This window comes from Lynx canadensis, chromosome D4 (assembly GCF_007474595.2).
Source record: "Lynx canadensis isolate LIC74 chromosome D4, mLynCan4.pri.v2, whole genome shotgun sequence".
NCBI classification, from domain to species: domain Eukaryota; kingdom Metazoa; phylum Chordata; class Mammalia; order Carnivora; family Felidae; genus Lynx; species Lynx canadensis.
The window spans coordinates 7,533,734-7,557,080 of record NC_044315.2 but is presented as its reverse complement, the minus strand read 5'-3'; the positions used below and the strand labels follow the sequence as shown (position 1 = coordinate 7,557,080).

Here is a 23,347-nt window from a genome sequence, read left to right as displayed (position 1 = left end):
ATCCTTATAAGGAAAGATGCCCTCTAGTGGAGATGCAGGGCAAGGTGAATGGGCGGGGTGAGGGAGGGGGATGGGGACTCCTGTGAGCGTCTGAGATTCTGAACCTTACCACCAGCTGATGGGGATGGGCAGATCAGCAACCCACTGCCTTTAAGAAACTTGGCAATGAGTGTCCCAGTTTGCTTTGGTGAACTCACTCTGTTAGGCGCTATGCTCTTCATATGGCCGAGCTGGGCTTACACCTTTTGTCTTTTCCAACTGGGTAAGTGCTTTCAGATAACGCTCTCTCTCCTGTCTCGAAGTCCAAGCTATTTCTGTGTCAACTACATACTGTATTTCTTCAAACAAAATTGACTAACAGACCACGTTGCAGGTTAAGCACATGTCAGAAGTACGTCTTACTTTTCTTCATTTGTGCTGTGTATGCAAGCGGCTGTAACCAGCAATACAGGACTGAGCGTCTTAGCACCGGGTTGGGGGTTAATACTTTGAAAAGAGGGGTTTCCATGATCAAGTGGATTAAATGTTGGTTGATATGTGCTTTGGACAGTTCTCCCCCCCCCTCCCCCGGGGGGGTAACAGACCTCCCAAAGAAGGAAGAATGCATCAGAACAACTTGTTTCATTGTATTCACACGGAAAATATTATTGATTTGCTGCTAGGGAGTAGAAATAATGGATACAAACTGGTCTATGGTGGATTTGGGGAGGTATTTGTTATCCCCCAGAGAACTGCGGTGGTTTTTAAATTCATCTGTGAAAACCGATCAATAAAAAATGGCTTTAGCAGTTGGCCAACTACAGAGGGGGGGAAAAAAGGAATCCTTTTCAAAACCTAAAAAGAAAAGCACAGTTTTAAGGATTTCACATCTGATTTAACATCTAAAAAAAACCCCCCAATGATAATACCCCACTTTGTATAGCCAGACAGCACTCCATTTTAGTAGACTTTAGTGGTCTTTATAACGATTTATGAATCACTTCATGAATTCCTGGCTGACTCATCTGGGTGACTATAGTATCTACTTATACTTCCCTTCTGTCTCACAAAAGAGACACTTGGACTCAGTTCAATCCAGATTTGTCCCCGAATGAATCACAGCACGTTACTGGGGGAACTGCAAATTGAATTCTGCTTCTGAGACAATCAAGACCAGCTTTCAGTAATGAAGAAACAGCCGCTGGGAAGTGTGGGTAATTGCAACACTGTCCATCTGGGCAGGGCCAAAGCAGGCCAAGAGCTGTACGTCCGTCCGAGGATTCTGTTCCAAACCAGTCAAAGAGCTGAATCCATCTCCTGGAAGGGCTTAGCGTTTCATTCTCCTCACGAGAGGCTGGGTCAATATTAACTGCAGATAATTTATCACAGTGGACAAGACCAGGACTCAGAAATGATTGCCTGTGCCTCCACAGACCGTGACAAAATGAGGGCTGTGAATCGGGCTGTAGGTGAAATGATCACCGAGGCTTTTTAAAGTAAGACCCACGTGTATATTCTGATGAGTGAGTGTCTCTGGGAAGTAGAAAGGATCGTGTTCTAGAGGACACTTGGCTCCGTTTGGGGAGAGGGGGTCAGTTCTCACTTCAGAAAACAAAGTTATCAGTGCCCAAGGCAGAGAAGTGTTTTTTTTTTTTTTTTTTTTTTTGGGTGTAGACTGAAGCAGGGCTGAGGGCATCACAGTATCTCCCCACTGTGGAAACGAACAGGGAGGGGGAGAGGACACCCGGATATGTCAGAGAAATGAATTATGCAGGACACATTTAACCAAGAGCCGGAATTTTTTGGACTATCTTGACTGCAGAATTGGCTGTGACTCAGTTGTTTGTCTATTTCAGAATCTGATGTGATGGGGAGAAAGGGAAGAAAAGTCTGATTCTGCCAAATCGTCTTTACAAAAAAAAGAAAAAAAAAAACCACCGACCAGAAGAGAATTTATCCTGAGTGGTCTTAGACATTTGATGTCAAAAATGCTGCAATTAAAAAAACCAAAAATCAAACAAAACAAAACAAAACAAAACAAAACAAAACAAAAAACCTTCTGCAATGATACCATCCTTTGGGCAGCTCTGAGCAGGTCAAAGCAAAGGGATTAACTCTGGCCCTGTGGCAAAGAGAAGACTCTCTCTTGTTCGGCTCGGTGTTAGGCACAGAGTGCAGTCTGCTTTGCCACGGAGTGCATCGGATGAAAGAGAAACGTTCAGAAGGGAGAGTAATGAGAAAGCCAGATGAAAAACGAGGGAGAAAAATGTTGTTTGGGGGTACACACGAGAAAGGGAGGTGTGGGCAGATAAAAAACCGCCCCTTCCGTGCCTTTCCCCTGGTCTCAAAATGTGAGCACGAGTCTTCTGACGACATCAGAAGAACTTTACTTCTAGAATTAACTTCAGATGCCATCCTGCTGCCCAGGATGGCCAGGTGCCTTTGAAAGCCACTGCCAAATGAGACCCTGAGAGTCAATATAATGCATCAATTTGAAAAGGAACTAACTGGGTGGTGATTTGGTCAGTAATAACATGTGCTGTTTATGTGTGATTTATTGTTTTCATCTTCAGGATGCCAGGTTACTATTGTAGTAACCACAAAGGAATTTTCTGTACCTTCCCCTGAATACAAGGCTTAACATCTGGTTGGAGAAATGAATGGGAGGAAAACACATCTAGTAAAAATTCCCAAGTAGAGAAGGGCCCTTGGCTCTTATACACAGAAAGAGCATCAAATGCTTGGGGGTGTTTGCTACCCTTTTGTATCTCCTCATCCAGTCCTACGCAGAGATAAGTACAGTATATGATAAATGTTGGTCACTGCTGTTGACAAATTACTCTGTTGAACAGACTGAGCTCCCGGGCAGGTGCCAATTTCTGTGTCCAGGTAGACGGTACCTTTGCCCAGTTGGTGCTGACGTCCAGTTGTATATTCTATCTGCCCAGAGACCACAGTTTCTGTTTCTGAGGGGAGATCATCTTATTCAAGAGAACGATTCCAGTCATTTACTGTGAAGAAGATGATTAAAACAGAGAAAGGTGTTTCTCCTTTCAACAAAACAGAAAAGCAAATGACGACTATTTTTTCAGTAAAGGAAGCAAAGAACCTTTGTCTCTTGGCTTCTGCTCCCCTCAGTGGTCTCCTCACCACTAATAGGCAGATGGACCTTCACTTGCAAAAGGACACAATACAGTTTCTTCCCAGCCAATTCCCCCCCTCCCGCCCCCACACAAGAGGGGAAAAGATAAAGTTGATTTCCATATCCCACTAGAAACACTCAGGAAAGGCTTTCCTTCGAACAGCCTTTTCTTTGTCAGACACCAGGCACTTTGTAATGGGCCAATGTCTTGAGACTCAGGCTAGAAAGGCTCGTGGGCTTTCAGTTTAGGAATTCTGCCTCCCTAGGACTTGTTTCAGAGAAGCTCTGTGACAGGAACACACAGATACATGTCAAGAACATAATGGCTTAGTTTGAACTCCATGTTGCCCCGTGCCAACGCACTAAAGTAGAGGTTGCGAGAAAAGGAATTCTATTTTACCTCAAGCCTTTCTTGTTATTGTCATGACTCACTTTCCTGACTGAAAATCCAAGGGGACTAAAAAAAAAAAACATCATCTTGGGCTTTGCATGAGGTGGATTTGTTTGGAATGTGGGAACAAAATAAAGATGGCTGACTTGGCTTTCAAGGGTGAAATGAACGAGACCTCTTTAAAATGAAGAACGAGTGCACTTCAAAATGAAAAAGAAAGACATGGAAAGCAATCTGATGTGAAGGGATATTTGGACCAAGAGTCAAGCTATTTGTTTGGTGTAGTGCTCGCATCAGCGTCTCCTGCTTTGCCCTGAGGTGACGCAGAGGAGAACGTGCACTTGGAAGACCAGCCATCACCTGCCCCGGATTCCTGTTACCTTTCCCAGAAATGATAAAGGAATCATAGCTGCAGTCCTCCCTTCTGTTCACATCCTGTTCATTCCACACAATTCCCAAGCGCTGAGGGCGGTGGGGGAAGAGCTGTAAGCATGACATCGTCTCTGCTCTCAGGGAGCTACGGCTCTAGTGGATTGTAAGCCAATCAGTAAGCAGGCAGTGTAATCTCAGGGGCTGTTAAATCTATGAAGAGAAATAGAGTTAACAGAAGAGAGCGGGGTTGGGGGGGGTGAGCGGGGGGGGGGGGGGGTTGAGGTGAAGTGGTCAAGAGAGGCCTTTCCAAAGCGGTTCGTGTTTGAGCAGACACCGGAAACGAAGGCACAGATCATGTTAACTTCCGGTGAAGGTGCCTTTCAAGTTTCAGGAACAGCATGTACAAAGGCCCTGAGGCAAGGTGAGCTGGTGTTTTCCAGGAATCGCAAGAAAGCCAGTGTGGCTGGGGCAGAACAAGCAGGAGGAGCAGTGGTAAATGGATGTGATTAAGGCCAGACCACAGAGGGCCCAGGAGCCTACAAAAAGGAGTTCAGACTTTATCCAAGTGTGGTGGGGGAAGGGCCCCAGTAGGAAATCGTCAGATATTCCATTTACATTTTAATACAAATTTTTTTTTTAATGTTTATTTATTCTTGAGAGGCGGAGCAAGTGTGGGGGAGGGGCAGAGAGAGAGACTCAGAATCCGAAGCAGGTTCCTGGCTCTGAGCCATCAGCACAGAGCCCAACGTGGCGCTCAAACCCAGGAGCTGTGAAATCATGACCTGAGCTGGAGTTGGGTGCTTAACTCACTGAGCCACCCAGGTGCCCCTGCATTTACAGTTTAAAGGACAGCTCACATGATGTGGGTGCTATGGGGCAATGGCCTTGCCTATGCTAATGGGGTGAGGGGAGAAGGGGATGGTGTGAGCAGACCAGACCCTGGCGTGGGGGACAGTTTCAGGACTGCAAGAGTTGAGATGGGAGGGGACAGTGGAGCTGATCAGGCTTAAGATGTGTTTGAAGGTCGAGCTAACAGGACTTACGGATTAATCAGATGAGAGAATGCTAGAGAAGGGGAGGAATCAAAGTTGACTCCCAGGCTTTTTAGTACTTAATAGTAAATTAAGGTAGCTCATTATTCTCCTCCGTTATCAAGAAAACAGATTGGACTCTGAAAATTATGCTCATAAAAGTTTTGCAGACAACACAGACATTTAAATTAGAGACAGATCAGAGACAAATCAGACAAGACTAGAGAAGCCAGTTCAGCAATGTCCTTTTGTTGTTTTATTCCGCTCCCCCACCCCCCCCCCCGACATCGGAGCCATTCACAATCACTAGCTAAGTAAGAAGAAAGGAGCAGGTATCACCAATTTCCCTGCATGTATGCTAAGAGGAGTAGATCAGGTTGGCATATTTAAGAAGCTGTTAGTAAGGCGAATATCTCTATGAGAAGAAGGCTCATTCCAAAGGCCAATAACTCAACTGATATCTGCTATAGAGGATAAAGCATGGCTGCGGTCATAGATCAGAACTGAAGAAGTTTAAAGACTTGTGGGCTACTCTGCCCTGGAATAAAGATCGAAAAGTACCGGAAACTTTCCACAGATACAAAGAAAAAAAAAGCACCAGGACCCCAAGCTTTTCCAGTCTAAGACCCAATATTCTAATCTCCATCTTCAAGGCTAGGATACTGGGATTTTCTGCTTCCTCTAGGCTCACAGCATAGACGTGGGGAACAACTTTCATCACATTCGGTGATTCTCAAATAAAACGTGTGTGCATGTGTGTGTGTGTGTGTGTGTGTGTGTATTGAGGGTGGATTTTAAACACCACCTCTCTTGACCTCGATTATCTGTGGAAGTCACTTTCCTAGAAACTGACCCCTTCATGGGACACTAAATGAAGATAACTGTTTTCAGTATAGAAAGTGCTACAACCCAAAGAGACAGGATGAGGTATGCGATCACGAGGTGTTGGGAGAGCAGACGCCAAGGTGCGGGCGGACAAAATGGCCATTTGAAGCCTCTGTTTTTCAACCAGGGCTCTTCCCAGTTATTTCAATGGTGAGGGCTGACAAGCTTTATTTTTGGGCCAGTGCTTAATAATTGCCCTGTAAAGGGGCACCAGGGTGGCTCAGTCGGTTAAGCGTCCGACTTCGCCTCAGGTCATGATCTCACAATCTTTGAGTTCGAGCCCCGTGTTGGACTCTGTGCTGACAGCTCGGAGCCTGGAGCCTGATCCGGATTCTGTGTCTCCCTCTCTCTCTGCCCCTCCCCCTGCTTGCGCTCAGTCTCTATCTCAAAAATAAATTAACATTAAGAAAAAAATAGTCGCCCTGTAAGTCACGTACCCTTCTATACCTGTGGGATGTGTCTGTGACCTGTCAGAGGAGTGATTGCTCACGGGGAATGGTTTTTTTTTTTTTTTTTTTTTTTTAACACTAAGTGACTCTTCAAAATCCTCGAATATAGGTCATGACTACATAAAATACAAGCTTGGGATTATAAGGGACGAAACTTGTCGTGTCAAATTGTATTAGAAACAGAAAATAACATAAAACCTGTGCTGCCTTGCTGGTTTAGCCTTTACAAAGGACAGCCTTTGTCTCTTGGGGACCAGACAAACTGGTTGTGTATTGTCATTTTTTCTTCTGTTGGGCATAGAATATGTTCTGAACTCTCGCTGGGTGGGTAACAGGATAGGGAGGCCTCGGGAATGTGTGCCAGAATCACCAGGGTACCCATCCTGGGCAAATACACAAATCCCTGTCCTCAAGAGAAAGCCTAGTGTCCCGAGTGCCCTTTAAGAGGCTCCTCCCCCATTCACACACGAAGCCCCGCCCATTGCTGGCACTGCCTCCTCTTAGCTTTTGGGCATACCCATGGCCAGGTCCGACGGGCTTTCCGATTTCAGGCAGATGTTCCTTCTTCTACTTCCATTTTTGGGTCATTCCTGTGTCTCTTCACAGCCTCCCCTGGCATCACTTCACAATAGCCTAAGTGATGCTTGCCTGTTGATCTGGTCGTCCCTTGTGAAGGCTGGACACTCTGATGGGTGCCCTCGTGGCTCATTCGGTTGAGCATCCGACTTCAGCTCAGGTCATGATCTCATGATTCATGCGTTCGAGCCCCCGTCGGGCTCTGTGCTGATAGCTCAGAGCCTGGAGCCTGCTTCAGATTCTGTCTTCCTCTCTCTCTGCTCCTTCCCTGCTCATGCTCTCTCTCACTCTCAAAAATGAATAAATGTTAAAAAGAAAAAAAAAAAAGACCAGACACTTTGAGAGGGCAGGGTTCTGTCAGTCGTGTCGACCACTGTGTCCTCAGTGTTTAGCATTATCGCCTGGTACCCAAAGGGCAGCTGAGTAAGTGACTCAAAAAATGAACGTACCCCAATGCTGGGATAGATTTTGATAAACTTGAATGTTTCATATGATGCTTCTGAGTTTAGCCATTATTGCACATATACTAGGAGATTAACAAGAGAGAGGAAAGATTACGTGGGGTGCGTGCGTGTGCGCACGCATGTGTGTGTGAGGCTGAAAAAAAAAAAAAAAACCTGAGTGGGTGAAGATATCAATGTTCCTGCTTGTTTAGAAAATCCCGGGGAAGAAAGGACAGCAAAGCTAACAGACCTAGTTTTGAGCTGTTCAGACGCTACAGATGGAGACAGGAATGGATGGTGAGTAGCAGGCTTCTCGTAGTGAAGATCACAGAAAAGCAACGTAGGGAACCCCCACAGCGGATGACAGCAGGGGGGGGTCCTAGCAATGTGTGCGTGCGCATGCGTGTGAACATACGCATGAGAGCAATTGTGTGTTGTAGCAAAGTATGCGGGTTGCACGAGATGGCTGGAACCCGAAGAACTGGTCCACCACTGTCCAGACCAACGAATCAGGGGGGACCGTTCTTTTCTAGGAGCCTCCCACCTGGACAACGGTAGCCGGCAATGGCCTTTTGTTTCCTAGGCATTCCCCCATGGGTCCTTCTTCCCTTCAAACCCTCCTTAGCACCTAGCACTGTGGAGCACCGGGCACGCGGTGTGGAGGCTGTAAGGAAATTTTACGTTCCTGCCCTCGGAGAATGAGTAATTCACTTAGCAAGGCAACATCTGGGAAATGACAAATAAATAAAACAGATGATAATAACGAAGAGATGTAACAGGGGAACTTGTCTCTGCGAGCTGTAAGAAGCAAGGGGGCCTTCTGGGTTGAGGACTAACCCAAGCTCCAGGTTGGGTGATGTTTACTCAAGAATAGGACAATAATGGAAGGTCCTTATTGTCTTTTTTAGGTAGAAAAGATCCTGAAACAAGATGTAGAAACAAACGAACTAAGACAGTGAATAGGCTGCTTTGACAGGAGCAGAACTGTACAGAATTGCAAAGAAGATACACAGAAAACAGTTGCTGTCCTTAACCCCTTAGCATCCAGAAAAGCTACAACAGGTTTCCCATGCTGCCTTAGAAAATGGTATCAGTGAAGACCAGCCCTGGTTACTCAAAGGCATGGAAAGACTGTACATATACATACCTAGAACTGGAGCAATGTCACATCTGATATGAATAAAAAACAGTATGGCTTCCCAATACCTGACATGGACTCAAGAAACCAATATTCCTTTTTTTTTGGTTAAGGTATTTTGACTACCTCCTCAAAAACAACTGTCCCTAACATTCCCTGCTGTGGATTCCTGTACTAGGATTGTGTACTCCCAGAGGAGGCCACATCGTTTCTCTATTTTCGGTCTTCCCTGGTTCAGAAACGGGGCTCATCGGAGTCGCTCCATGCGGTCGATCCACAGGTCTCCTTAAGCTCTGTCACTTGTACTACAGAGCACGCCATGTCTGGGCACTTCTGCCGAATGGAGAGAGGCAGCTGTGTTGGACAAGACGAGCGACACAGATCCAGCTGACTTTTCTTGGGACTGTGAAGATTTCTCCGTCTGAGGAAGGGATTTGCATCAATATGTTTGTTTCCTCTGCTCTAACAGACATACTATGAAACAGTATGAATAGACCTTTCCAAAGACACGGGGTTCCTCTTATGGGAAGCCACGGTCATTAAGTACCACGGGCTCGCTCAACGTGACACAGTCAAACACCCCTTCCCTTAATAATGTTTAAATCAACATTCGGTGACGTAGTGTGGTACTGCTTAAATCACTGAAACGATGTATCATCCAGATACTATTTCGAAATAAAAATGGATACTCGTCAAATTGAGAGAACTTGCGTTTATTTTATTTTACGACGGCAAGGATCAAAGAAGCTGATGCTAACTGGATAGACGCGGTGGACTGTTCCTGACTTCTGACAGTGACTCAGCTCATTTTATTAACAAGTTAAAGCTAAGTAAATGATGAATCAATGCCCGCGAAGCAGGAAAGAATGCCAGTTTCCCACTAAAAATCGCAAAGTGTGATAAACCTATTTCCGTTAAGAAAACTGCTGGAGTTTTTACTGGGGGATTTCCCAGGCAAACAGAGGCAAAGATACATAAACCAGAAGCGGAAGGTAAGCACATTTCCTCTTCGTGTTTTTATGCTGCACACTAATGCAAACACAGGGCATAATTCAGAGCTATTTCACATTATCCTCCTCTCCAAAACCCGATCGGAAGAGATAACCTCTCATACACTTGCCCAGTCCAGTTGGGTTGGCAAAGGAACGGGCACACATCTGGTGGGAAGGACACAGCAGCATGGCAAAGCCACAGACGTGAGAAGGCTTCATCGCTCAGCCATATAAAGGACTGTCGTGTCCTCCTCCTTCCTCTCCCTCCTCCCTCGCATGCTGGTCTACCTCGTCAACTACTGTCGTTACTCAACAACACCCTCTGGCTTCTAAACCTCAATCTCAGCGATGCCAAGGTTGCCTGTCTTCACACCATGTCACATGACACTGTCACATGCTGTGGTCCATTTCATCTTAACTCCCCATGGAGCGCAGACAAAGGCTCAAAAGAGTGAAGGGACACCGCATTCCCTAAGAGGTGGTCCTGATGAGGAAGGTGCCTGTAGAGGAGGAAAAGAGCAGGGAAGTCTCAAGTCTGGAACATTCTGCAAAACAGATGTGCTGAGCTCTTCATAAATTGCTAATGTCATGAAGCACAATGATGATGATGATGATGGTAACTTTCTAAAAGGTGAGGAACTTCATTAGATTCAAGAGGACAAAAAAAAAATGAGAATTGTGATCTTACGAAATCCTGGATCAGAAAAAAAAAAAAAAGATGAAAGGAAAGAAAAAAAAAAATCCAGCTAGAAAGAACGTTATTTACACAATCGAGGAAATTTCATATTGACTGCATGTTAGATAATGCTTTATTGATGTTAACTTTCTGGAGTGTGATAATTACATTGTGATTATGCAGGAGAAATGTCCTTCTTAGGAGAGCTTTCCCGAAGTAATTAGGGTTAAAGCTCAATGATATTCACAACAATCTCTCGGAGGGTTTCTGAAACAACAGGCAAGCAAACAAACAAAGGATCTCTGGAAGCAAAAAGAGAAAGAGATAAGACAGAGAGACAGAAACAGAAGATGGCAAAATATTCACAGTGGGTAAATATGGATGCAGGGCGTATGGGTGCTCACCCGTACTATTTTGGCAGTTTTTTATATGTTACCAACTTTCAAAGGAGGGAACTGAAAAAAATTAAAATTATGCAACAAGATAAAATATTAAAAACAAACAAAGCCAAGCGGCAGGAGCACCTACGGAACACATTCCAACAGGCTTCGCTGGAGCTGGGCTTTCCAACATTGGTGTTTGGGTGGTTGTTGTTAACTCCAATAATGGCGAAGATATTTTTCTACATATACTCTTTTTAGGCTGTGTACAAGAAGAAGATACACAGATTGTTTTTCTCTTGTATTCCTGTAAAGAGTCATCATGAGTATTCATAAGAAGATGTGATGAAGGAGACGAGGTCCCAAGAGATGGGCTTCTCAGCTGTGCTACCTTGTGGAGTTAAGATTCTCAACTAGGCAGGAGGAAATGAGATGATGAGAAGCCCATGGCTTACATCATTTAAAACCCAACTGGAAGGGCGCCTGGTGGCTTTGGTTGGTTAAGTGTCCGACTCTTGGTTTCAGCTCACATCATGATCTCGTGGTAGTGGGATCAAGTCCCATGTTGGGCTCAGTACTGAGTATGCAGCCTGCTTGGGATTCTCTCTTTCTCCCTTTGTCCCTCCCCTGCTCATGCGCTCTCTCTCTCTCAAAGTAAAAAAAAAATAGTAAATTAAAAAAAACAACAACTGGAAACTTAATAAAATGCTGCAGTGGATAAGTTCATCTCAACCTTCAGCAATACATCAGAAAACTGGCAGGACTACATGTCCCCAGTATCCAGGAACTTAAGAGCTGGTGACCATTTGTACTGTTCTGCTGATAGAGCTTGGAGGAGGAGGCTTGGAGCTGTTTGCACTTGACCACATATGCAGAACAATGAAAAGAAGTCTAACATCTTCCGATCTATATTTCTAACTACTAGACACAGCCGCCTAAAACCCCAACCCTAAAGCCCATTTATTATTAAACACACATCTAAAAACTCATAGACGAGGCCAGCACCAACGAAACCACAGATTGCTGGTGAAATTCCAGACTTCCAAGATTGAAAACCTTTGCTCCCGCTGCCTATTCAACCAACCCATTATTAGTCCCCCAAATGCCCATGACCGCAGCACCGGGGTCCCCACAAGAACTTTTTTTTACCGTGGATGTCTGGGAGTAACCCCTACGTAGGTCAATTCGAGCCTGCTGACACGTGGAGAAGAAAACAAGAGGAACCGTGTGCTGTCCACGCCACTGGCGGGTTCAGAGGTCCACAGACGGACCGAAATATCAAGATTTTAAAAACTGTCCCCAAAACTCTTTATGAGGATGGCATCAACGCAGAATCTTCGGTAAAAAGCCCTTTTCTGGCCGCCCGCATAAAATCCTGTGCCCTTTAACCCTATACTCTCAAAGCTGTCACCGATCTACGTGCTGAAGGCACCGTCTTGCACCTGGAAGGCTTTCCAGCCTGTGGGGACACTGCCTTAAAGAGGAGCCCCCGAAACAGACTGAGGACAGTGTGAGAGGAGGAAATTCGGATGCGTTTTCCCAGCATCGGACACTTCAGTGCCTTCTCATTTCCCCCCCCACGGAAAAGACGACAGGTAATGAGCTATTTGGTCCACGTGCTTTTTGCACGTGTACTCTTGACACGTCCCCTCTGGAGGACTCAACCCACCACCGATGGATGATCAACAAAATTCAGCAACTGTCACGGCGCTTCTCCGCGCGGCGGACTTCAGCGGCGACACCTACTAGAAGACAGCTGGCTGGCCTTACCTGTCGGCTCCCGCGTCCACGGCCGCGAGCGGGGGTAGCTGGGGGGCGGGGTGGTGGGGGCTCCCCTGCACGCTGTGTCCCGGAGAAGGGTGACCGACAGTGTGCGGGGCTCCGCTTCGGCTCGAGTGACTGCTGGAGAAGACCGAGGCTGCAATCAAGGAGAACAGGCATCAGACGGCGCGTGTTTAACCCCAAAGGCTGACCGCGAGTGTGTTTTAGGGGCCTGCTCTCCTGTCGGTGGCGTTAAGGGGACAGTTCCTGGCTCGCTGGATCTACACGGCTTCTGTTTTCATGGTGGAACAGGCTCCCCGGCAGGTGAGCCCTTCCTGCTGCCCGGGGAGCGCATGAGCAACTGCCCTGAAGTTCATGGTTCGCCTCCTGAGCGGTGCCCTGCCCTCCCGCCAGCTCCCAGTGTGGGCACCATAAAGTCGGTCGATCCTGTAATGTCTGCATCTGCAACAAGGTCGCTGTACAAGCACTTTTCAGTCACACGGGACGACAGGGGACAGAACGCTTGGTGTGTTGACCCACAAGGGGCAGGACACAGGCCGTCTGCCTCTTCTCAAGGCTGCCGCGAGCCTCTGTGGGTCAGCCTGGCTCTCTCTTGTGTCCCTGCTGAATCAGGGGTAATAGAATATCTTGTCCTGGTCGTAGCCCCCGGGCAGGATCTGCTACCCTCTTAACCCCAGAGACTGACTGACCCCGGGCATTTCCCTGATGGTGTGGTGGATGGACACACTTGGTCCCCACCAGTGATGAGCCCATGCCTGGCACCACAAAACACGAAAAGGGGCCTCAGACACAGCTCTGGCTTTCCCCCCCCCCCACTGTTGCCCTATTACGACACAGAGACTGAGTTGCGGCCTCATTCATAGGGGCAGCCTAGCCTCTGAGAAGTGTACATGACCTCAGACTTAAATACGTGCCCGTTTAGATCAGCTAATTGGTACAATGTCACAAAAGAGACGGGGCTTGTCACTTTCAGAGTCTATCGCTATCGGAGAGGCTCTCAGTGTCTGGGACCTACGCAGCAGACATCTCATTATGCTGCAATCAACCCAGCATCATTACTCTGACTCTCTTCAACTTCCTTCTCTATACAAAGCGATGCTGAGCTTTCTACCCATCTCTGCTCTTTTTGAACTTACTCCACTGATGTCAAAGAATAAATGGATCTAAAAAAAAAAAAAATAATAAAAGAAATCAGGTTCAGGATTAAGAAGCAGCAGCCACATAATCAAAGAGATTTGAGGGTTTAAAAGTTCAGGGAGCGATACTTTTAGACCAGGACCACTTTTCTCCAACCTCTTCAGGTTAGAATTAATACCCCAGATGACCCCGCCCCCCAAAGCTTAACCCAATGGAACGAGAGTTCAAGCACTTAAAGGAACATGTGAGGAAGCAGAATTACCATCTTCCTGCTCAAAAGCTACTGACAAGGGTGTGATCTGATGGGAAGGGTTTATTTCTGGAAAGTCAGCACTGTGTCAGGTTAACTCTTGTCCTCAGAAAACTGCTGCCTCCACAGCCCCCCAAGTCTGAAGAGGTGGTGAGACTAGAAAGTGCTTAGTAGCTCAAAAAGGCACTCACGGTGCGTCAGCCTCCAGAAAAGTTGCACGTTTGCAAACTCGCTAGAGTCACCTTATGAATCACTACTCTCATTTGTGCTCAGCTCACTCGGGCAACCACAATTCTGCTTGTATTCCAAATAATAATTTTACCCAGGGGAGAAGGCTGTTTGGAGTGACTGTGGCAACGGTTTCAATGCCGGTGTTTGTCAGCACGGAGCTTGGTGTTTTATATACTATTCCAAAAACTAATGGAATAATAAGAGGTCACAGAGACACTGTGGAAGCACAGCTAATTTTTTTCCTGCCTTAGCGTAGAAACATGAGCTCTCCTATTTATTCTGCTGGAGTTGCTGAACGCGCCCACCGCTTACGATCCCCTGGAGGTGTTCCTGTATGTATGTGTTCCTCACAAGGGAAGCAGGGCCCCTGCTGCTTCCAACCCCATGGGCAACAGGGTCTCTTGGTGCGCACACTCTATGCTCTACTCTACGGCAAACAGAAAAATGTGGTGCTTCCCGGAGGTCTACGTCAGCCGAATCAGCTACATTTTTGCATTAGCTGCAATCAAAGAGGTTGGGAAATTCAGTATGGTTTGCAGCCTGTCCCACACCGAAAGTTAGGTCCGGTTAGGGCCTCTCCTTCAACTAATAGCCAGGACCAACCGTCTCGCCATTCCTCCATCCATCCGTCTATCCACCCGTCCATCCTCCAACCATTATTTTTTCCTACGTGCCTACTACATGCTAGCCATTCTTACTATATGTGGGTCCCTAACCTTGAGGAGGCTGCAGTTAAGCGAGGGGAAGAGGTCTCTATACATCAGTGCTACCCAAATGCTGAGAGCCGCTAGGAGAGATCATCAAGTGGTGGGCAAAGCGCTTTAATGCACTGTCTTCCCTTTGGCCCCATGAGGTGCCCTATGCTCTGGCCAAATCAGACAACTGGCCCGGCCTCAAATATACCACAGCAACTTGTGCCACTGTGCTTTTGACTATAATATCCTCTACCTATCTTAATACTTTTGCTCTGAATGCAGTTACTTATGTTCCTCTGATTCCTCTCTCCGCAGCCAATCGTTCCACAGGTATGTATGGAGTATGTATGTGTGGCCGCATTGAGCCAGGTCCTGGGACAGACTAGGGAACAAGGTGGCCTTGAGGCCAGCTATCTCCAACAGTACCATTCATGCTTGTTTGACTAAACAGATATGAACACAAACTCAATGTCAATGGAGTCCTTCTTGGGCTCAAGGAGCAGGACAGGAACAGAAAGAAACATGTACCCGCCCAATCCTGTTGATCGCTGGTCATAGATTGCTCTCGGGTGTGGCTTGTCTCGTATCTCCAAGTAGGCACGTATTCCAGAGTGGCTAAAGCTCTCCCAGATACCCAAGAGCAGGGCATCCGAGAAGCCTGTGGGCAGAAGGCCAGAGACACAGGGTACAGTTGAGGGGAGGTGCTTCTAAGTTCTACCTGGTGCAAATGGTTTCCACAGCAGCATCTGCCGGTAGGAATAAGTGGTGGAGGCTATGTGGTGGGGCGTGAGAGGTCCACCAGACAGGGCAGAAGACTCAGAAACCTGCCCTCCTGCTGTGCGGAGGCTGTGTTGACCGGCCAGCAGTCAAACACATATGGATAGCCCTTTCTTCTGCTGCTAACCCTGGTGAATGGCACTGAGACAGGCAGGGACCCTTTGGCTGGGGACCCCACGAGAATAGCAAAGAGGGGTGCTTTAGGGTTCGATTTGAAGTCTGAATTTATAAAGTATACAGAACAGTTTCTTATGTTGGTTGTAAGAAATCCCCTGTGAGCAAACCGAAGCCTGTGACTTGCCTCCGTCGCCTAACAGATGGGATGAGAAGTACGGGACAAAATCTCCCCCGGTGGGGTAGGGAACCTAGTAGAAGCTTCTAGTCCAGTGTCTACACAGAGCCCTTTGCGTGTAGTCCCGGGCAAGACTGCTGCTTGTGGATGCTTCCCGTGACCACTGTAATGACCACAGACTTAGAGGAAGTACAAACAACACGGCTTACCAACATTCACCCAGCCCCATGTCACGCACCCTTCTGATAAAATGGACAAAACTCTGGAATGAGATAACCGTGACTTGGGTAGGATTGCCCTTGGCCTCTACCAGAGATCTACATTTCTCAGTAATTGCCACTGTGGCACAGGTAGCATCTCTCCTACTTATACTGACTTCTAGGAATTTCCAGTTCTGTCGGTCATATGTCCAGGCTTCTATATTAGCATAGTCTAAGAACTTCCTTCCTTCCTTCCTTCCTTCCTTCCTTCCTTCCTTCCTTCCTTCCTTCCTTCTTCCTTCTTCCTTTCTTCCTCCCTCCTTCGTTCATTCCTCCTTCCCTCCTTCATTCATTCCTCCCTCCCTTCCTCCTGCCTTCCTTCCTCTCTCCCTCCCTTCCTTCCTCTCTCCCTCCCTCCCTTCCTTCCTCCCTCCCTCCCTTCCTTCCCAATTTTCCAGCCCCTACTCCACCCGAGGCAGGTGCTGGTCTCTCTTAATGTTTGAAGCTGAATATCTGCTGACTTCACACATAATGTTTTGCCAAGTGACTTTTTAACCTCCAGAAAAAAATCTCCATGTGAGAGCGCAATAGTAAGGTTGTTTACAAAAGGAAACATTTCCTTCCATACACACTCAAAATGATTTTTCGAACTCAGCCAATGGGGCCTACAACTATCCATCAGAGTGTAAGGAAGGGAAGTGATCCCTCTAGAATCTAGAGCAATATTAACAAAATTGTTGTGATCCAATCAGCTGGTGCACGCAGGCTGCCCACGGGGGTGGCCTTCATTGCCCCGTGTCACCACGGGGGTTAGTGCTGCTTTCAAGGCTGGAAGAGAGCTTTTAGGGGACTCTCCAGACCCGCTGGTGACTGACAGCCGGAACAGGTGATTAGGCATGGCGGAGGAACATATTGGAAATTCTTATTGCTTTTGTGATTAAGGGATGGTGGAGTCCCCGAGGAAATAAAAGCCTGGTGTTGAGATGAAGTCTGTGAGCTCTGCCCTCAGAGGAGGACCCAGGAGCTAGCCTCCCTGCTCCTCTGGGCTTTCTCTCTGGAGCAGAGCTTACTGAAGTCTCCCCACCTGTCTCCTGTAGAGGGGGGCGCAGGTAAGCAACTCAGTTGGGCTTTAGCGCGCTAACAGAGCAGCACGGGTTGACACGTGCGGTCCCCAGATGCGATCTCACCAGCTACTGGGAGCAGGACATTCTAGGCTAGAGCCTCTAACTAGCTCAGGTTAATCTGGGTTAATCAACAGCCCTCTCTCCGTCCACATGAAAACAATTAATCTGTATCTCTATGGGTACGGACAGGGCACCCTCGGGGATACATTGGCTGTCATGTGCGAATGGAGGCAGGCAAGGAGTGTTCCCGAAATGAGGCCAACTTATCTCAGGCCCTTTTCCCGATGCCACAGAAGGCTACCACGGGCCTTGCTTGGTGACTGTGTTTTCGTCAATTTAGAGGGCAGGGAGGAAGACCTCCCTTGTCGGGTTGAGGCGTATTGAAAACAGCCGACTGGAGGGCATAGTCCTGTTCGAAGCCTTGTGGGCGGTCAGAGCCCTACTTTTCAAGCTTCACCTTACAAACCATTCATCCAGGGTCGAATGTCGATTCAGATTCACCAGGTCTTGGATGCAGGGAGGGCTGAGCTTCTGAACCTCGACCAAACTCCCAGAGTGCCTGCTGAGGCTGATCTGGGGAGTGCACTTGGAGTATTAGGTGCCAGACCACATCTCAGCTGCATTTCGTCGTCCCGCTGCCCTACACCTCAGAGCCAAGTTAACATTTACTGAGTACTTTGCAAACCCCTCCCTGGTTTACTGATGAGAAACTTGAGGCCTTACTGGGTTCCTGACTAGGATACCCGGTCTAGGTCACGGGGCTGAATTCAAACCTAGGAACACAGATCTCCGATCACATGCCTAAGAGTGTTGATCCTGTCTCAGAACTCCCGCGCACTCCATTTGCAAAGACTGGAGTCACTAGGCGTTCTTCCCTCCCACGCACGATGCACCCGGCCGGCTTCAGCCACCAAAATGCTGGTTACAACGCAAGAGGGATCCTCCCTCTTCTGCTTCCGCCCATGCTGAGAGCACCGGAGTGACCTCAGCACGGCCGAGAGAAATTTTCCAGCTCTGAAAATTAACGGAGGTGACAAGTTAAGTAAATTATTTGGTTTGGAAAACAAACAGCTGGTAGGAAATGTGCTTTTTCCCAAATAAAGATTTCAGATGCCTGTCAGGGGTGTATTGATCTACTGGTGGGAACGAAGGCGGGCAGGGAGGGGTTATTCGTGAGCAATGAGATATATGCACCTGTTCCCACAAGTGGCCACAGTGTGGTAGGCTGAGAGGCCACCACCTCCGTCAGTCACACACAGAAGCGGATTTGCCGTGCAGATCCGTTGAGTCTGAGCTCTTGCGGTAAATGTGCATTTGGAGTCATTTGCACTTGCTTAAAAAGCCACTGCGTTGTTCTCTGTAGCGGGCCTACTCTCGTAGGAAAGGGGGAACCGGTGTCACCCACAGGCTGTGAACTCGCGTACAGTGAGTGCTTGAGTGGCGCCGTAACCCTGAGACGTGACAGTTAATGCTTGGTAGCCGGTGCCCTGGAGGAGATGTGGGCTCACCACCCATCTCCACAGCAGTATTTCCAGGTCCGAGCACAGAGGGCTCTGCTAAGCAATGAAACCAGGCTGAGTTGGCTTTCACAGAGATATTAAAAGAGAATTCGAGGGGCGCCTGGGTGGCTCAGTCCGTTAAGCGGCCAACTTCGGCTCAGGTCACGATCTCGCGGTCCGTGAGTTCAAGCCCCGCGTCGGGCTCTGGGCTGATGGCTCAGAGCCTGGAGCCTGTTTCCGATTCTGTGTCTCCCTCTCTCTCTCTGCCCCTCCCCCATTCATGCTCTGTCTCTCTCTGTCTGAAAAATAAATAAACGTTAAAAAAAAAAAAAAAGAATTCGATTCCCATGCGAATGGGAATGCTGAGGTCAACCCTGTGTCTGCCTCCCCCATCCATGCCCCCACATCCCCCAGAAGAAATTTGAACCTGGGAAGGATTGAGGAAACTGTTGAACTGTAATGGAAATGTTAACTCCTTTGGCCTCCCTAGAAGTTGGGCACTCAAGACAGACAGTATCAGAGTGGTTCTTAAGAGAACAAAGCAGGCACAGCGGGAGTCAGACGGACTCGGCTTTGAATCTAAGCTTTACCAATTCCTAGCAATGGGTCTTGGGCAAGTCACTCAAGCTCAGCTCAGTTTCTTCATCTTAAATAAAGAGACTATGTCACAGTATGACTAAAAACACTTAGCACAGTGCCTGGACTGTGTTTAACTACCCAATAAACCACTGTCGTTATTCTTTGGTTATCTTTATTATAATGATTCTTATCAATAGGCTGGTGGGGGGGGGGGGAAACAAAGGCGTGTGGTGCCCCACAAATGGTAAATCTCCAATCCGGTGTGGCCTCTTACTTAAAGATGCATATAAACTGTGGCCTTGAGTCATTTGAAAACACAAAGGAGTGTATATACATCATGCTTTGTACTAATAAGCGTTTTCTGTTCAATTTTTCTATCGCAAGTGCTGTAAAGTCTTCGGGGTCTGCAGAAGAACCCCCACAGGGTTAAAATGTTGTCCTTTATTGTACAGGGGGTAAGGCACACCTGTGAGTTACAACCCCAAATGCGGTTCAGTTTAAAGACAACAAAGTCATTTTCATGCATGACTGCTCTTCGCTTCGTTAAGGAGTGAGAACGGGCTGTTACTAGAATGTCAACACAACCAGCCCTCTCTGAAGCTTAGTGTATCTGCAAGTATTTTTACATTTCCAGTGCTTTTTATTTGTTTCTCCAAGCGCATAAAGACGCGGCCGTGGTTAATTTTCAGGATTCGAGAAACACTTCCCTTCAGTCTTTCTGGAGAAAGCCACTACTGCTGGGGGTGACTGGAGCTTCGCTCCCCAACAGTGAAAACCTGGGCCCCCATACCTTCTGTGGTTGTTCGCATTTCGCCATGGAACGATTTAACTGCTCTCATGACCCGAGTTCACGAACCAGGGAGAATTTTCCAGCAAGGAAAAGGGCCTGTCAGCTGGAAAATGGCAGAGATGCCGCGGTGGCTCCTTGCCTGTGTGGCCCATGACTAGCGGGGGGCCTTTTTCTCTCCCCTCCCCGCTTTGCTGGGCATTCTCCCTCCCCGACACCCTCCCCCGGGGCGGGCGAGCGGCTTCCTTCCACATTCCAGCCGCATTAGGAAAGCAGAGCTTCTTATGGGTTCACGCAGCCATCTCTGTAATCTTTCTCTCCTCCTGGAGGCATGAATAATTTTAATATTGCCAATCCCTAAAAATCTATTCTTTCTTGCCTGTCTTTTCTCTCCCCTCCCTCTTTGCAGTGTGGAGTATCATTATCCAGCAGTACTGATAAGAGGATAATGAAACAATCCTTTCTCAACCGGCTCAGGTGGCTGTCAGACTAAAATGACACCATCCGTACATCCTTGACATGCTACCCCAAGCTAATTGATGGCAAACAATGGTAACTGTCACCTGTGCACTAAGACAAAGAAAACACACTCGTGTCACCTGATGGGAGAGCTACCTGGCAACCGATGAACAAATGTGTTAGAAAGACGTTCCATTAAGGTAAGAGAGGGTACATCTCTGAAGAACATGCCTATTAACTTTGAGCTTAAGAGCGCTGCTGTTCACTGGGGAGCAGAAATAAATAAGGTAAAATGAGAATTTATTGATGTCTGGACAGTTACATGAATATTCAGGTTCTCTTACAAATAGATATTCCCACATGAGCTCCAAACTTCTGTGTAGGCTGCCCAATTACATTTCCACATCATGCAGCTGGATTTACAGCCAGGGAAGAGGTTATTAGTGTTTGGAAGAGGACTTATGCTTACATGCCCTTCTGGAAGACACTGCGATACAACCAGAAGATAATGGCTGAAGTCATCCAGGCAGATGCCAAAGGTTACCATCAAACGTCCTGAAATACCAGGTGTAATTAACTGCGTGTCGGAAAAGCTCCTGAAACATGTGCCTTTCAGAACAAAGCCGTTTTGTTACAAGTGAAATGGCGTTTTCTGGCACCTCTCTCAACTTCTCTGGGACCAACATTTCAGGCAGCCCCTCTTGGGTCTTTCCAGACAACGAAGGACTTATCCAACCTCAAATCTCATACCTTATCGTTCTTCCCTTCACCTCCCAACCCACTTACTCACTCACTCACAGAGAGTCAGTTACACAGCAAGTCAGGAAGATAATGTCAACAAGGAGTACCCTGGGAGAAATTCGGTACTGCCGCTATGTGTTACGTCATCCCCCGTTTTGAACAGAGGAGGAGAGCAGTCAGAAAGGAGAAAGATGGTGCAGGTATGGAGAACCATTCCTGGAAGCTCTTACGGGAATGTCCCTCATCTCCGTTTTTGGAATAAAGTCTGATTTGGCCACAAAAACCCATGTTAGTAAAAAAAATACTTGGTTCTCTAGCTCCTCATTACTTATCCCTTAGTTGCCTCCTACCTGTACCTTGTTGACCCCAAAAGAGGTCTCCTCCCTTTTAGATGCTACCAAGACAACCCCGCCCACTCCACTTCCATGCGGTTTCTAAAATCATCTCACAGAGAAGGCTTCTTGGAAACAGATACGGAGCACATACAGCCAATCCAATTTGTAACGCAATTTTCTTCTAGCCAACTCAAGGGCTACTTACCAACCCTGAGCTCTCCCAAGAGACCGCTCGGTAAAATGGAGTCACAACAGCCCTTTTGGGGAATTTAGGAACTGTTTGCAATGACCACTGGCCCTGGGCAAAAATGCACAGAAGAGGAATATGGTTTTGTTAGGACTCCAGAGAAGCCAAAGAACCCCCTTTCCTCCTTTTCTATACTTTGCCCACAAAGTGGACGATTTTCTCACTTCTCCTTCAGGTGCCCAGTATTACCTCCTAGATTACTCTCAGTGTAGACAGACTCTGATAAGTCATTGACATGTTACCAGGAATCATGCCCATTTATAACCTTTCTTAAGGAACTTAAAAGCTTTTCCCTACCTGTTGAATGGAGTGTTCAGTGTCGGGTTATATGAATTTCAAGCATCCTTATTGTTAGTTAGAAAGTGTATTTTGAGGAAGTAAGCATGCTTCCTAAGCTTAATCTTTCAAAATTTTCCTTTTCTCCTGGGCATTAATGTGTAAGTCTACAAGAGGCCCGAATCTTAGAAAACACGCTCCTTGATATTTGAGGGTTTAAGCCTCTTCTCTTTTTAGGAAAAGCAGACCTTAGTAGAATTTAACCGTGACAACTCTCTGTGATATCCTTGTCAGCCCTGGGCTCACCATAACCAGAACTGAGTCCTGCCCGTCTTCCGGCAGCTTCTTCCTAAGCGGTGGCCACATTACTGAGGGCTTAATTCCCACCATGGCCCAAGGTTGTCTCTGCAGATAGCTGCTTACAATGGGAAGACCTTAACAGTAGTAACTCCATTGCGGAGCCCCTACGTTTGGGCTTCCGCAGACTATCTGGGGGAGGACAGGAGCGCTGGGTAACAGGCAGCACAGGTGGTATGGGTCCCTTCAAATGAAAGAGCTCTGCTGTGTGACCTGTTTTAAATATTGGGTCTTACGTGAATCTCTGAAAACCCAGGGGCTGGAAGACTACTCAGGTATTTGCTAAATCGAAAATACTATGGTGATCAAAAAACCTATGTGTACTGGCAGACTTTTAAGACAAAATGTGATCAGACATATGGAAGCCACAAGCTTCTTTGATTTCAGTCAGTCATTGACGAAGGTCCCAGATATAAGTGGAAAGCAGAATTTGGCAAACCTGTTGTGTAAAGGGCCAGAGACTAAATATTAGAGGCACTGCTAGCAACAGGCAATGTCCTCAATTCTGTGAGCAACTATTCTCACCTAAGAGCCAAGAGTCTTTTTTACATTTTACATTTAAAAACCTTAAAAACATCCTTAGCTCTCAGGCCATGCAAAAACAGGAGGCAGGCGGGCCATATATGGCCCGTGGTATAATAAATTATCTGTTGCATGCTAACTCCTAAGAACCATCATGAAAAGACTGTGGAACTATTTTTGAAATATGGAAACCAAATTTGAGGGAAGCAAATAGTCAAGAATAGTTTTCTAGACACCTTAGGGTCTATTTTGAGATAAATTGCACGGCCTGGAGACTCTGTTTACAAAACGGGATCAGGAAGGACCAAGACTATGCCTCAGCAAGGCTGACACAATGATGGTGTAAAACTGCACTGATTGAGGCCATCAATCCTGCTTCTTCCTTCTGCCATCTACCCCACCCTCACCAACCCACTGCTGAGTAAGTTTGCTTCTCAAGCCAGCGCCCTGGGACTCTGTATGACCAGCCCGTGCGTACTTCCACTCTTCATAGCAACAACCACCAAAGAAGTCTAAGTCAGGGGCGCCTGGGTGGCTCAGCTGGTTAAGCGTCTGACTTCGGCTGAGGTCGTGATCTCACGGCTCATGAGTTCGAGCCCCACC

General features: G+C 47.2%; 1 protein-coding gene across 1 annotated transcript in view; it reads right to left on the bottom strand.

Annotated features, from left to right (window-relative positions):
* Nucleotides 1–23,347, bottom strand: part of GLIS3 (GLIS family zinc finger 3) — a 106,578-nt gene that overhangs the window by 35,844 nt on the left and 47,387 nt on the right. The window contains exon 5 of the mRNA XM_030294232.1: nt 12,225–12,372. Within this exon, the coding sequence (XP_030150092.1) occupies nt 12,225–12,372 (148 nt within the window). The remainder of the gene's footprint in view (nt 1–12,224; nt 12,373–23,347) is intronic.